Genomic DNA, 16350 nt, shown 5'->3' on the forward strand with positions numbered 1-16350 from the left:
AGCGGGGGACAACCGGCGTTTTGCATACAAAATCGAGCGGGAAAGCGGCGGTAAAATATTCGTCGCGTAATATCCAGCGTGTAATCCGCGCGCTTATCGCGCGCCGCCCTCGTGCGAACCCGCCTTATCGCCGGTGTGCCGCGCTCGAGAACCGCGCCGACGATGCGCTTTTCGCCGACAGCGTGAAATAATTAGCTTGCACTTGTTACGCTACTCGCGCGCTCGTTTTTCGCATCGTTGCGTTGTTGGTGTTTCTCGAGCATCCGTAAGTTCCTTTCATAAGTAGTTTCACTTGTCGAGGTTATTCGAGTGGACATCTTTGGAATTTATGTGTAACATACTCGAATAATTGCCTTCGTGCGTGGGCATTTCAAAATAAATATTCATGGAACGCTTGTAGAATCGTTTCTCGCAGCTTCTGTCAGCTTTGGTTTTCGAAACGATAGGACATTTTTGTTTGTAATATCGGGAGGTTTATGTGTTTCTTATTTGTGAGATAATTAGATAATTGCTTTAGAGTATTGATATTTCGATGTAGATATTTCTCGATCACCTGTACGATATTTTATTCTGATTTCTCGTTTCTGGAAATGAAGTTGTTGGTACTGTTAGAATTTACTTATTTATTGATTTGCACGATAATTGAATAATTATTCTCGTATATTGATATTTCAATACGAAAATTTACCGAGTCACCGTGAGACTTTTTATACTAGTTTCTGGGTTGTGTAGTATCTTGAAAGAAAATCTTAACGATATTATGTAACGATCTTTTTATTGGTTTCTTTTTTGCGATTGAAGAATAGGAATTCAATCAGGAAATAATTTAAAAATTTTAATCAAATTCTTTCATTCTGCTTTTATACGATGATAGTAACTGGATTGAGAATGTTTGTGCATTTAGGGCGAGTACGATTATGCAGTAACTTACAATAATAAAATATACGTAAGATGTTAAAAGCAAAGTACTTTTTTAAAAATTCGTATCCTTTTACATAAAAACATACTACTACATATACTCGTACGTAATAAAAAGCTGACAACGTAAAATTTGTAAATATGTATGCCAATGGACGATAAACAAATAAACCCGTTTCCCTGATGTTTTCACGGAAGCAAAAATCTTTCGGATAGCTGTACTATATTTCTTGAAATAGAGAGAAAAGATGATCCATAAAACGAGGGACAACGCGCGAAAGTAAAGCCTCGCGTGATTTACCATATAAAGCCAGCCGAACAAATAACAGGGGGCACGGTTGTTTGGTCTAGTTTTAGCTGAGTTTCCGTCTCGTATTTATGGTTCTCTATCCTCGTAAAGTCCCGAGATTTATTTTTCCGCGAGAAGGAAAACACAAAATCTGACGACCGTGCTGTAGGCACATTTGCATATGGAAGACAGTCGCTAAATAATTTCGCTGATAAAATCGAACCAAGATAAAAGTAAGAAAAACAAACGACAAACTCGTTTCTTAACGATATATATGGCATGTCGTGGAAATAACGAGATTTTGTTTCAATTTGTCTAAATAATTGAACCAATTCAATGCACAGAATGACTTGTGTCTAGCGGCAGGTAGATGCAATTGGGTTCCACTTGCGGAATAATTTACGATGATATTGGCAAATTGACAAGATACAAATTGTAGGTAATAGACTTCTCTTGTACAATTTTTCAATTTCATATCGAAGAACCGAATAGTTTTCTATTTATAAAATAACTTCTGAAATTCCATGTTCTTTATCGTCAGGCTTGTTATTCTTGTTCAAAGAAATTTACTATCTCTGATGATTTGTAAAATTTCACTAATAATTTTTCGTGGTTCAATCGTACAAGAGAATCCAGCAGGAGAATGATTCTACATGATGACGAAATAAATTGAAAATGTAGAATAGACATTTTTTGACTTCGACTTTGAATACTTGTTTCGTACTCATACATGTATTTAACTATGCTTAGATTTAAAGTCTATAGATGACTATCTTTGCTTATATTTATTGCATTGGATAAAACAGAATACACTGTAAAATAGCATATTGACAGCATACAGTGAAGTTTGTTAACTTATAAATTGTCGAAAATGTTTCTCATTCTGTTCTTTGTATCGATGACAATTTCTGCAATTTCACACTCTAGCGTATCCTGATAATCAGTTTCATTAAACACTAAATAAATCTTTGTTTTAAACATCATCCGATATTTCCCATTTCTTCGAAAGACGAATAAAAGTCGAACGAAATTAGATCGAACATGGCTGAACAAATTTAAAGCTATTTTGTGCATTTTGTGTAATTTTCTCGGAAAACAAAAGCTCGTAGGAAAAAATTCTTCTCTACGTCCTCAATTTATTTTATCACGTAGAATCATCCCGTTTCCGCTTCATTACTAGTTACAAGATATCCTGACTATACGTTGAGTTGTCATTAACGTGCATCCGTGTATCGACAGTATCGACATTATAACATATATCAAGATCATTGAAATCCATGACATATGTCATCTTCTACATAATATACAGTAGAACTCCATTTATCTGTATTCCATTTAATGGAACGAAATACCAATTAATACTCGATTATTTATCGATGAATTTTTACTGATCGAATTCACTTACCTCAACGAGAACTTCTCTTATACGAACGAAAAATAATAAGTACGTAGTAAGGAAAATCTACAAAGTCCAATTATACGTATAAATTGTTCGTCCCCTAACAAATTTAGTTAAACGAAGTTCTACTATAATTAGTCCAGACTGCGAATTTGTATGCAGATTCGCGTCGTTGAGAACATAACGAAGAAAATAGAACCTCGGTAGAAAATTGTTTTATTTACTACGTATTGGGTTGGCAACTAAGTGATTGCGGATTTTGTCAATACCGCCTAATGACAAAATCCGCAATTAGTTAGTTGCCAACCCAATATTACACAAAGCACTACACTTTATATATTGTATATATTTCTTTTTTTTTGTATCATATGCATTTTGTGTAATTTTACGCTTTCATATTTTATATTATATTTTTTTTCTATCAATACCACCTAATGACAAAATCCACAATCACTTAGTTGCCAACCCAATAGTACACGAAGCACTACACTTTGTATATTTCATATATATTAGTATCATGTGCATTTTGTGTAATTTTACTCTTTCATATCTTCTCATAAAGGCATAAAAATCCTCAGTCCAGTAATTATCCAAAACGTTATTATTCAACTTACTCAGTTAGCACTCCGTTATCCCCTTTTCTCATGTCACGTGTATGTCGTTCGATATATACACTCTACTTATGTTAATGTCATAAACCGCGAGATGACTGAATTCTAGTCAGTGTACAAGCTCTCGAAGAAAAGATGACGGTGGTCCCGTGTCAAAATATTGGCTTAGGATCGACCCACGCTTTAGATTCGAGATATACGAGAGTACGTAACGTTAGGAGCGGACCTAAGAGCCGCCGAAACACCTTTTCCACCAGTAGACGCGTATCGTACGGTCTATATACGTATTCTGGTCGCGTAAATATTTGTTCAGAAAGCGATCGGAATGTAGATCAATTCGAAAATATGGCCGTTCTCATCGATCTGGAATTTCAGTGGCTGCCTCCTCGCGGATATTAAATTCCATCGATGTTGGACGTTTTGCATAGACTTAGTCAGGTGCGTAGTCCATTAAATGGATCGGTTTATTAAACCTTTCGATCCTAATATTTAGTTCGTCAGCCGTGCAACGTTCTATGGACAGCGGTGTACTCTGTGAAACGTTTTCAGTCGCTTTGAATATATTTCCGGCTCGTGCATAGATGATACTTTGGCTCGTGAAATATTTGAACAGTTATTATAGAAAACTTTGATGTGCATATCGTATGCGCTATATGAAACATTTGGACATTTTTTTCACGCTGTAATGAAACTCGATTGTTACGATCATCGTAAAATTTGCAATCAATGTGAAAATCAATCTATGTAGAAATTATAAGATATTCGTTGCGAATATATACGTATTTAATAAAAAGTTAGTATACAGCATATCTTAGGCATATAATAAGCGTTGAATTACGGTCCTGCTATATATTGGAGTTTATTAAAACGTAATGAAGTACGTAATGCAAGAACTATCGATGCGGTACACACGTCTTGTATATTTTATTCTATCAAAAATGTTTGCCTGGATTTTAAGAGCTGTTTATATCCCATATGTCTGTCTGGTTAATTTTACCTTTAAATTATAATTTTGTGTATCTTTTAGTAATTTAGATTTAATATACTCACTAAGTAACAACGATTAAATAAACTTTGAATTAAAAGGGTGCATCGAATGTTTGTTACTAAATACTGAATAAGATCTATTATTAATCACAGCTAAATACACGAACAGTGAAGTAGAACACGAGTAGTCCAAATGTAAATAGGCTGTAATAAAGTACCAAAGTTTAATTATTTGTTCGAATCGTTTGTTGTGAGACTTCCATTCTGTTAATAAAATAGAGCTATTTGAAGAAAACGTCTGGTATCTCTCAGATGACCTCGTTCGTCTAATTTTATAGAGTTCTATAAATCGCTAATGTTGGTTCTTTTGATAAGAACGCGTTAAATTAACACTCAGATACGAGAGTGTCTATTTTCAAAATTTATATTAAAATAGCATAGTTAGAATAGCGAAGGCATCATTGCCTTATTTTTCCAATTAAAAAGAATTCTTTGCAAATATACTCGAGACCTAATAAATCAAAATTCAGGACATGGAGTAAAAAAGAAGACTACCCTTCAAACCCATTTCGCTTAATTCGTTAATATTCATATTTTTAATTCTGCCCATGGAATAATTTATACTGTTCGTCGTAATTTTCAAGAACAGCCTAATATTTCTACAATATTCTGCTTCCATTTATTACAAAAATTGTACTATCGTTTTCTGCCTTTCCTACCCATTTACATTCGTTTCAACGTTTAATTAAATTTCCTCGATTGAATTCCGGTGCAGTTCAACTCGCAACTATAACTCGCAGCTATATCTATAGACTATAGCGAAAATTTTAACGAAAAGTATGAAATAAAATAAGAAGAGAGAGATAATGCATGGATGAATCCAAGTTGATGAAGAGTTCTACTTGTAAATTGACTTTAGAATATTCATTTACGAACTAGAATATCATTTAACGTCCCTTTTAATATATTATCCGAAATTGGTAACATTCTGAAGGCTAGACATATTGAGCTGGCAAGAACTGCAAGGGGTTCAGGAAACATTGATGCAATATGCTGCTGTCAATACAAGTTTCATTATACTCCTACATCATGTACCGTATAACAAGCTTCTTTGACATAGATAAATTAATTTTAATACACGAGAGACACCAATTTAAACTTCGTAACATTGGCAAAACTATTATCTCTGCAATTTAAATTACACATTGTAAAGAGACAAATGATTAACATATCTACCTAAATATTCGCAATTTACTTACTACCGTAAAAAAGAAAACATGGCCTATTTTTGTCTCTGTTCTTTATCTAACAACTTCGTTTAATTTTCCCAGAATCAAACAACTTCATTAAAACTTCATTTATCAAGCGAAATTAGCGAAACGAACGTAAAGAATGACGACTTTCTTGCATACTTAACCCACACGACTCAACGTCTAAAGACACAGAAAATTCCAGCTAGCAGGATTTTTCGAAGCACTGTGTGTTTGCTCACACGACCCTCCGAGGGGTTAAACCATTTTCCTGGACGCATACCAGCCGCCATGGAGCAGCGAATAATTTCATCCTTCGCATGGAGATTGTCCAGGAGCCATCGCACAATGGTCGTTGGGAGGACGTGGCCGTGGTCCCCCTAATGGGAATGTTAGGGAAGACGACCTCGTGTTTGGAATAACACGTTGCAATCTACAACGGTTAGAATAGCGGTTAGCAATAATACAAGCGAACGATACATCGTCATGTGCACGTTCATCCGTATATACCTGTATGCCGATGGTTATAAGCATTAGGATTTTAGGATACCTTTTGGATATTTAGCATAAATCGAATGGTCATTGAATAGCTGTGCGGAACGCAGTGCGAGGCTTTTTGGTAGAAGACGTGTCCAATTGAAATTTCTTCCCGACGTTTCGTTAGCGTCGCAGGTAGCTTCTTCAAGGTCTGAAAAAAAGTTTTCATTGCGTGTTCTTAGACCCCGAAGAAACTAGCTGCAAAACGTGGGAAAGAAATTCCGTTTGGATACAGCTTCTACCTGAAAGCCTTGAACAACCTTGTGACGATTAATATTATTAGGCGTGACAACCCGGCTTGTGGAAGTCTTAAAATATTATCGTTATCGTATAGTATTAAATATTTTGTCTTTTTTATTATTTAATTTGTACTTTACAATTTGTCAGCTGGACACTTGGTAAATTTTTTTAACTTTATTGCTAAATAACGCGTGGATGGCTACCACCAATGGGATACCATTTTCGAGTTTGATTATTTTATTTCTTTAGTGAGGTCAGTGGAGTGTTTTCTCTTTAGTCTTCGTATTAAATGTTATCGTTGATTTTATTTTCCATTGATTATTAGTTTCTTCAATCTCAATACACCGACGTATTAACTACATCAGTTACTTGACTCGGCATGTTATTGCTAATTGGTCAAGTTCATAATCATGATCGTTGACCTTATAATTAGCTAATTCAACAAGATAGCAGACATACCTTTTACTCATTAACTTATTATCAACTCACATACTACATTTTAGTAACGTTTCCCTATTTGTTACTATATAAATTGGTGAAATTATTTTGCTCGATTTTTGATTGATTTGATTTGATCGTAAACATTAGTATGCATAAGAGCATGCGTTTGAAACACAAGAGCACGGACTCAGTCGTGGATGCTATCACGAGGACTCGCGTGAAAATGTTTGCGCAGGTGCATCCGTGTCGGTACAGGTATGCTCGCTAACAAAGGCTGCATTATGAAGATACAATGATGCTGCATAGGGGGCCGCTCGCTGTGGGGCGGATTTTAATCGAATTACATCGTCCGATCGACGTGATTCGCTGGGATTATTTCGGGTTAATGCTCCGTCAACGCCGGAACACGCGCCACGCCGTTAATGGAACTGACGAACTTTCGTCTGTCGCGTCCACTGCCTCTATGTAGTTTGTGCAGAACCTGAAGTTGATTGAAGCTTGCAGTTTCTGATTGTAATTCTTTGTGCGTGTAAAATGGGATGTTGCTGTAGATTCTTGTTTTTTTTTTTTTTTTTTTTTTTTCTTTACGTGTCATCTGAATCGAAGATAACGTATTTATTATAGTCTTTAATTTTTATTGTTAACTAAGTTAAGTTAAGGGATTAGTAAGTTACAGTTATTAAAAATAACGTGTTTATTGTAGGAATATATGTTTTTTAAATCTTGTTTTATTCGTCTGTTCGAAATCAAATTCTGAAATCTTGTGAAATTCATATTTTTATAAACAAATAAAGAAGTGGAGTCTCTGCTAAAGATAAGCAGAGATTTGTCTGGGTCTCTGAATGTTATAACAAAAATTGTACTTTGGAAATTTTATATATTTTTACGTATTTAGTTCTTTTATAAATACATATAGTTGACCAGTCTGTCTGCTACTATTATACTACTGCGTTTCACTGCTATATCATCGTATTGATACGAAGCAATCTGTCCATCGCGATTATTGATTTCTGTATTCCATATCAAAGCGAGGAGTTCCAAAAGTCACAAATAAAATTCCACCTATAGAGCGACAGAACTCGATATTTTTTCTCTTTTCACTTGCTTGTGCGCGTTTCTGCAAGTTTAAAGAATTATTTTAAAAATTGGATTCTTTTGCATGTTACTTGCGTGTACAGCTATTTTCCAATTTTCTCATACGTATGTATTCTCGTTTGTTAGCTTCTCACACGTGCAAAACTTGACCATTGTAAAGTATTTGTAACGCAAAAATATATCCATGCGTTTTAAAATCGTAATTTGTTCTTTTTATTAAAAAAGAACGAACGACACAGAATATATTGAGATTGTTAATTAACCGAATATCACGTTAAATCGTATTAATTGATAAGATACTTTCAAACAATACTTAACAACTTTTTATCACGTGATTCTCTTCATTCCTTTCTCGCAATTCCCAAACGATGTCAATGAACCACCAAAGATGTTGCCAAGATAATATCTTGTTTTTAATTAACGTAAACGTAGCAATCACGGGGGGCCTCGTTGAAAGCATAGCCACAAACTGACCTGGCATAACAAAGGAGAGAAACGTTTTAAGCGTGCACCTTAAATTACACCAATTACACTTATCTCCGTCAAGTTAGAGTCCCACTTACCAAGGGGTTTAACGTGAATCCCCGTAAGGAATATTCCATTGCAATGATGTCATAAGCGCACTATGGTTCACGGCACAAAGATCTCAAATGTAATTACACGAAACCATTAATTTCACGCTACCGCTCGAACAATCAAATAACATTAACAATTCCATCAACTCCATTTCCGTTTCCAACAATGCTAATTTCCAGATGTAACAAATAGCTCGAATGATGTTGCAGTCGACCAACAGTTCATTTTAAAATGTCTTTATATTTTAAAATGTTTTAAAAATGTCTTTATATTTTCGAATAAAAACTGTTCATACAATTATTGGCGAATTTATCTCGAATATTTTATACCCATTTTTGTTTGTTTTTAATCAAAAGAGTAATCATATTATTTGACATTTTGTTTTCTGTACAGGGAAATACAGCTTGAAACGAAAGCCCGTATGATCGAGGGGTTGAAATATCGAAGAATGTGATAAACAGAATCGACAATGAAATTTCAAAACCTATAGAATTTTCACACATAATGGAAAATTTATTCTCCAAACATTTGGAATATCTGGAATAGTATTTACTAGATGGAAAAACGATAAAGGGCTTTCAATTATTTTGAGGATGAAGTATATTTTGCTCGCAAAATTAATAGAAAACTGACGATGGTATATATATAAAGAAAACTTTTCAAAGAAAATTAAACACAAAGAAAATAACGGCGTGCTTAAGTGGAGGAAAAACCTTCAAAAGTATTTAGAAGCGATTCAATTAGAAAGTATTTGTTAATCCCTTTTCCTCAATTATTAACTCGTAACTTGCAAGATTATAAAAATTATTTGTAAAATAGAATTCTAAATTTATTACGCGAAAATACCTCTAATGCATAATTATGCTCGCTCGTCGCATATAATTATTCGTATTGCGGAAATCGCTCGATGACCCGGTTTGTATCGTTTTAACCGTTGAGAACCGAAAGCTGTCAGTTCGAAAGGTCGTAAGTACCTGCGTGTACCTGCCAGACTAGCCTGACATGCGTTGGCATCCCAGCATCCTTTTATGGGACTAAACTGCATTCTTCGACGACTTAACGTCGGGTTCGCCACGGCTCGATCCTCCTTAAAATAGGATCGATGTGTGGATCATACGCCGGCTACAGTGAACTTGAAATATTCGCCAGGATATTAATTAACAGAGAAAGTTTTAGAGTATGTGAGAGTGGAATTTCAATTACTTGCACGTCATATGTCACTTGTTGCGTTGTACATTGATAATGTAGGGGAGAGTTGATGAAATTGAGTCATTGAATCGTTAGCCTGGTTTTAGATGATGTATGTAGGAGAATATTAATATCATTATCGGTTGATGTATGGAAAGTACTTAGTGACTGAGTATATTTGTTTTTCGTAACGCTTAATGATTCTGGGACATTGAAGAAAGATTTAAAGATCAGCTCTTAATGCGATAGCGTAATATATTTGTGCACGATTTGAAATAAAATTTACTTGTCTTTAATTTCATGGATAAATGAAATACACTAGCGAAATTAGTATTTTTTTGACGATGAGATTTACCGAAGCAATTATGTCTCATTTAAAAATTCAAAATTGAGATTTTTTTATTACATACTTCCTTGCTGGCTCCCTTATAGCGAGTTACTAGTGTTTCAGTTTCCTTAAAATATTTAGTAGATTTTAAAACGAGTTTTAAAAAGTGTTAGCAAACTCATAGCTAATCTCTATATTATGTTAGTGTAGATATATCTTCTATCTATAGTAAGATATATCCTCGCCAATGAAATTTATTTCAGCTAAAATAATAATTTCAATTGTATCTAAAGATAAATTTAAAAGAATCACATGTACGTATATAAGGTGTCGAATAATTCAACAAACTCGAGATGATTTTGAAATATAGTTATATCACAATAAAGCAATAAATATGATAGCGACATCCGATATATTAATTTCGGTGTAAATCTTAGAGTTTCGTAATTGAATGTCAAAGTGGCCGATCAAGAGACATTTAAAGCTGAATTAGAAGGGAAATTAATTTCTCTAATTCGAGATTAATTTCCAATCACGTTTGATCACTCGTGCATGGCAGTTACTCACGTAGCGGTTTCTACTAATTACTTCTTGATTAAAACCTTTGGCTACGCTTTCGATCGTCTTCGTGGCTCGCACGATCTACATTGCGGAAATGTCATCGTTTAATTCATGATTAATCGAGGTGACGAAACTGCGGGCTAATTATCGGCATACCTCTAAGAGTACGCTGTAGACTGCAGTAATTAAGAACGGGCAATAATTAATGGATTTTACTTTTACTTCTCTTGTTGAAGATAAAAGGCAGCGTCTTGAAGAATTGGCGAATTACAGTCGAATGATTGCATTGTTGTTTCATAATGAAATTCTCTGAATTAAATTCCTTCGAGCAAATTATTCGTTGGTAAAGAGGAAGAGATAGAAATTTAACTGTAAATAATGGAAAATAGTTTTTATATGTCGTAGCTGCATGCATTTTTATTTCATTTTGTCCCATTTTATTTCTAAAAATTTGATTTACATTATATGGAAATAAATACTCGAATCTTTATTATTTCAATGATGAAAAATTAAAATCTTTTTCTTCAATTCTATATAGTCAGAAAAGCATTGAATTATTTGAACACTAAAATGTCATAGGTTGCTTTCTGAACTTCAACCGAGAATGCTTCAAGGTAATTGAGGATTAAGCTTTGAAAACGTTCCAACGGTTTCCGTTAATTCAGTTGAAAGGGACTTTGATCATTCCGACAAACTGTCATTCAGCTTTCATTATTCAATCGCTGTTTCAAAAGTTGTCAAAGGCAAACGTAGATAATCGTAAAAAGTTGAAGCTTTTAATGCTCATTTTTCCTTATAACATATCGTTATCGTATCATTAATTTATCTGCCACACGATAATATCCAATTACTTTGTAGAAACAGCAAATTGTAGATCCCAGCTTTTACCGTATAATTAGCAGTTTATTAAATTCTCCATTGAATCGTAATAAAGATACGTTATACAATTTTCTGTGATAGCAATTACTCGTTACTCGCATCACTGGCAATAAATTGTTTCTTAATATTTAACCGACTAATTATAATCACTTGGGGTTACCAGTGATTTTTCACGTACGTTGAGCAACAAAACGTAGAATAAATAAAAGCAGAAAATAAAGTAAATGGCAGAAAATGGTCCAAAAAAGGAATTTTTATAATATGTGTATGATCGAAACGTTCACGCTCTATGGAAAATAGAGAATATAATTACATAAGGCAAGAAATTTCATTGCATGTGTAACTGAAGTATTCTCATTTGTTTGAAAGTTTTTTGCACTTTCTCATTCATCTGTATGTAAAAATGTCGATAGATTTGCATATCTGGGACAAAATTTCGTGATATGATCGAGCAACTCTATTCCATTCTAAATTTTGTAATTTTACAAAACCAACTTTTCTACCGATAAAAATAGCGTTCTATATTCGAAGCCAAAAAATTTCGAAATACAGTTGAACAATTTTTACCTGTTTTAACTTGTTCCCGTTTTACAAAATCTATCGTCCAATGGCAAGCGCATAAATAAAGACAAGTTTTTATACGAAAAATACAATTTATTTTAATTTACAGTTACTGTTGGAAGTAAAAATCTGCAGGCTATTCTGAAACTTTTAATTAAAAATCGTTTCGTAATATACGTAGCTGAATCCCACGAACAAATGTTTCCTTATTCCTATTTGCATAAAATTATAAAGCTCTTTACATATCGCGAATGAGCTATACACAATGTGTTGGACGAAGAAGAATAAACATTTGATAGAACACACGGTACGCACAAAACGTATTTTTTTCATTGATGAGGAAACGGGGTCGTTCACGGTTCAACCACATCGATAGTGTGACGCGCTCGTTAATTTAGGCTAAGATCATCAAGGCGCCACGTTTCCTCGGCGACATTCGTCAAAGTCGCCGCATGACATCATTGTTTGCCCTGAAAAATGGATGGCGAGGATCCCGTTGTCATAGCACGGAGGCACTTTAATTGAACTCACTTGAAGCCTCAGTGAAACACGAGGCGACGGTTTTCCTCGTAAGCGAGCCACGTTCATTGTTTGCCTTCGTTTCGTTTGAAACGTTCGTTTTATCTCGTAGCGACATTTTGCTTCCCGAAATAGCCGCTCGAGTTGCAGAAACGGCTAGGATTTTATGGGATTCAATTGATTAGAAGGACGAGCTCGCTTTGTACGTGCCTGCAATCTCTGAGAGGAAACGTGGCTTGTTGGTCGCTAATTCTCTGAATGTTGATAGGCAAGTTTGCGTCGCTTTTATTCTTTCAAAGAAAATCAAATCGATCGTTTTGTCTGAAATTTGTATCAATCAATCTCTAATTTATTATTATATATTTCTGATTATCTTCTATATATTTGGCATATTTCTTTTTTTTGTCACTCTTGAATGTTCCACTGTTGCCATTAATTCTTTCAGCACCGATGATTATTTGAACTCTGTAGAAATTCCTTTTTGATCTGTTATTAACGATAGAAACGTAGTTCTTCTAACGCTTTAGCGAAAAATATGTAGTGCATTAAAATCAGGATTAAAATGAAAACGTTTATTATGTGGAGGATTAGTCGTGAATAGGTATTATGAAATAACGAAAGCGAAATATTGCTGTCGCAGTCCGTCAAGTATATTTGAAATAAATAAATATACGTACAGAGAGTCTTTGATACAATAAAAATCTCGGAGATACTCGTTAATACTCGTTGATACTTCATACGAACTGTTCGATACTGTCTCGCTCGCGATCGTGTCTGCTTATTTATACTGGTCGGGGGAGAGTAGGAAAATTCAAATTCGTCTTCGTTCGATGGTTGCCTGTAGACATTGTTTTGCCCGGAGTTTATTTGTTCTTACATTGCTTATAATCTAACGGTCTTGATACTCCGAGAAAGAACAACAACATGATTCGAAATGTCTTCTGACTCATGTGCCGCTACAATTACTTAATTAGTTGGTAATTTGTTAAAGTACAGTATTGCGTATGTACAACATCGTACGTGAAAGGTTAAGATATTCTTCCAGTGCTTCTATATACAGCCTCATTCGAAGGAACAAGCATTTTTATCGTCAGAGTTCAGCAAAAATCTATACAATTTACGTATCACGTCTTTAAGGGAAGATGCGAAACCTGTCTTCGTTACAAACTTTACATGAAACTCATATAAAATATGCTTTAATGTGGAACAACTAACCGATCAAATGTTCGACAACAAACAATTCCTCTAGTAGAATTACATCATCTTTTTATAGGCCACGATTTGAAGATTCAAATATGCATACATTCCTTGCTCAAAGGTCTCAGAACAACTATGTGTATTTGCTTCAGGACTGAGAAAACTGAAGTTACTTGATTTAACTTAACTTGATGTTCGAAATGAATTAAATCCCAATTTATCAAAATTTATCCTGTTAAATACATAGAATTTCAAGTTCATGATTTACATTAAACCACACTAAAAATAAATTTTAAAAAAATAAATCTCAATACTTTTTAGCGGGAGTGTATATGTTTCAATTATCTGGCGATGAAATTTTTCGATCAACCCGATATAAGTAACATAATAATAATAATAATAATAACTCTCGACTATGAAGATTTACGGTATGAACGGTAGCGCATAAATTTTGTATTTCTGTTGCAGCAAAAATGTGTGAAAGCGCGTGCCCTGTACGACAATATCGCGGAAGCTCCGGACGAGCTTGCTTTTCGAAAGGGCGATGTTCTTACTGTCCTGGAACAAAACACCGCTGGCCTCGAGGGATGGTGGCTGTGCGCTCTGCGAGGTAGACAGGTAATTACCTTCTTTAACGGAACTTTCCATCTTTTTTACTTTTCAACAAGAAGCTGATTATATTTTACTCGGCTACAGTATTTCACGTAAAAATATACGGCGGGACTGGTCTTACAGTCGAGTCTCGTTGCGTAAATAACTTCGTGTTATTAATTAATTAACCGTGTAATTACCTCGTATAACGTGAAATTCCTTAGAGAAATGCAAGTTCATTAAGATTTTGGATAAATGTTTAAATATTATACGTAGACGTTACGGTTCGATTATAGAAGAAGAATTCTTGCGAGGGTGTGTTGGATCTTTGATGGTATTAGGTTGTCCGGAAAGTGTTTTTCTTTCGCAAACGTGTTTTTTATAGCAAATTTTGATAACAAATCTCAACAGAACAAAATGGATCGTACGTAATTTGACAAAATAATGTAAAACAAAAAATGTGCGTCCATTATTTCGTCATAAAACGAAAGAAACTTTTCGGACAGCCTAATACAAACGAAGGTATTTCTAGGTTGGATTAATTATTAGAATATTGAATATTTTGTCTTGTAGAAGCCGTTGTGATCAACTCTGTGAAATTGTAAAGTAGAGAAAAATCGTGTAATAATATTGGAAACATATTTTTTTATTACCTTGCAGTTTATAATTTTTTATATCATCTACAAGTTAGTGCGATAAATAAATTCGAAGAAATTTATTAGTTTTTTGAAAAGATCAATGTATGCAATATGATACAAACAAAACATGCGGTTGATCAGTTTGGTTTTTCAGAGTTCGATACATAGCTGTAGGATATTTTTTGAAGATTTCTTAAATTCTTAGATAAGAAGAAGAAATCACAAAAGATGACTCTCTATAAGTTTCAAGCCATTCTTTTTAATGGTTTTTAACCTTCAATTTAGAACCAAGAACAGAGATGTATCGCGAAATTATCAAAGCTAATTTGAAAGATATAGAAAGAAATTGCAATGTATAAAACAGTCTTTCACACATCGATTTTCAGAATCGAACGTTTCACTCGTAAACAATTCCCACGCGTCTCTTGAAATCTTCAGGTTAATTATCATTTCATCTTTAATTAATCTTCGATTATCATTTTGCCTACGAGCTTCCCAGCAAGCTATTCGGTAAAACAACTCTTTGTCAATCGATCCAGCATCAAAGTTCCACATTTGCCTAGGTCTCTATCTGCATACAATAGCAGCATACATTTTCATATAGCTAAATAGAAAGCTTCAACCATCGTCCATCATCGAAGCTCTCTTTAACCAGCTTCCCACTCTGATCCTTAAAAGATTTCGCAATTGCCCTAGTTGACGATCGAACAGCCACTTACGTAAACGTCCGCGTTCATCGAGATCACATGTGTTCGCTCGTGAAAGCCTCTCGGTGGCTCTATCAATGTCCGACAGACTTTATCAGCTGTTCTAGACAAGAAACACACAAGCCAGCGTATGGGCGCCATCAGAATATTATTTATTCTCTTTGCATTCACCGATGATATATCAGGCGACGCAACGTCATTCACGATACGTTGTGGATACTTAATTTCCAGGCGATATCTAATTTTAAATGTATACACTCCACGATAATAAAATATATATATCGTTTATAAAGGATATGTATAATTTATGAGCTTTGCCAAGTGTCCAGCTGGACAATTTGTAAAGTACAAATTAAATAATAAAAAAAATTGTAAAATCTTTAGAACACTTAACAAAAGTTAGGTGAGTGTTAATAGGGAATAGGTTGTTAGGAAATTATTAGAATCTTTGGGAATTATCGTGCATCTCATTTCGAATGTTTCGCTACAAAGGAATTGTATATTCAATAACAGTGATCTGGTTGATTACGTATATGTAAATTGAATTTCTGTTTTATCTATTTAGTTATTAAATGTTTCAACGAATTGTAAATCTAATACAGATAGTGAACAGACTTCTCGCATTAAGTTTGATATTAAATTTTTCAATTCTGATCAGGATTTTATAGCAACGCGTAATCATCAATTGATTACTTTTCTATAACTTTACAAACAGCTATTACTAATTTTTATCTTGTACTTTAGATCGATATCCCGAATAAACCCAATATACTGGTCCTTTCAATATTTTCTCAGATCTAGATCGATCATGGTGTTTTATAGTTCCAAGGCGCATATA

At 34.3% G+C, this 16350-nt stretch overlaps 1 protein-coding gene across 1 annotated transcript in view; it reads left to right on the forward strand.

The window, feature by feature from the left end:
- The window catches only part of LOC126915250 (breast cancer anti-estrogen resistance protein 1), a 164774-nt gene that overhangs the window by 78647 nt on the left and 69777 nt on the right, over positions 1 to 16350 (forward strand). The window contains exon 2 of the mRNA XM_050719741.1: positions 14045 to 14194. Coding sequence (XP_050575698.1) covers positions 14045 to 14194 — 150 coding nt within the window. The remainder of the gene's footprint in view (positions 1 to 14044; positions 14195 to 16350) is intronic.

This window comes from Bombus affinis, chromosome 1, assembly GCF_024516045.1.
Source record: "Bombus affinis isolate iyBomAffi1 chromosome 1, iyBomAffi1.2, whole genome shotgun sequence".
Lineage (NCBI taxonomy): Eukaryota > Metazoa > Arthropoda > Insecta > Hymenoptera > Apidae > Bombus > Bombus affinis.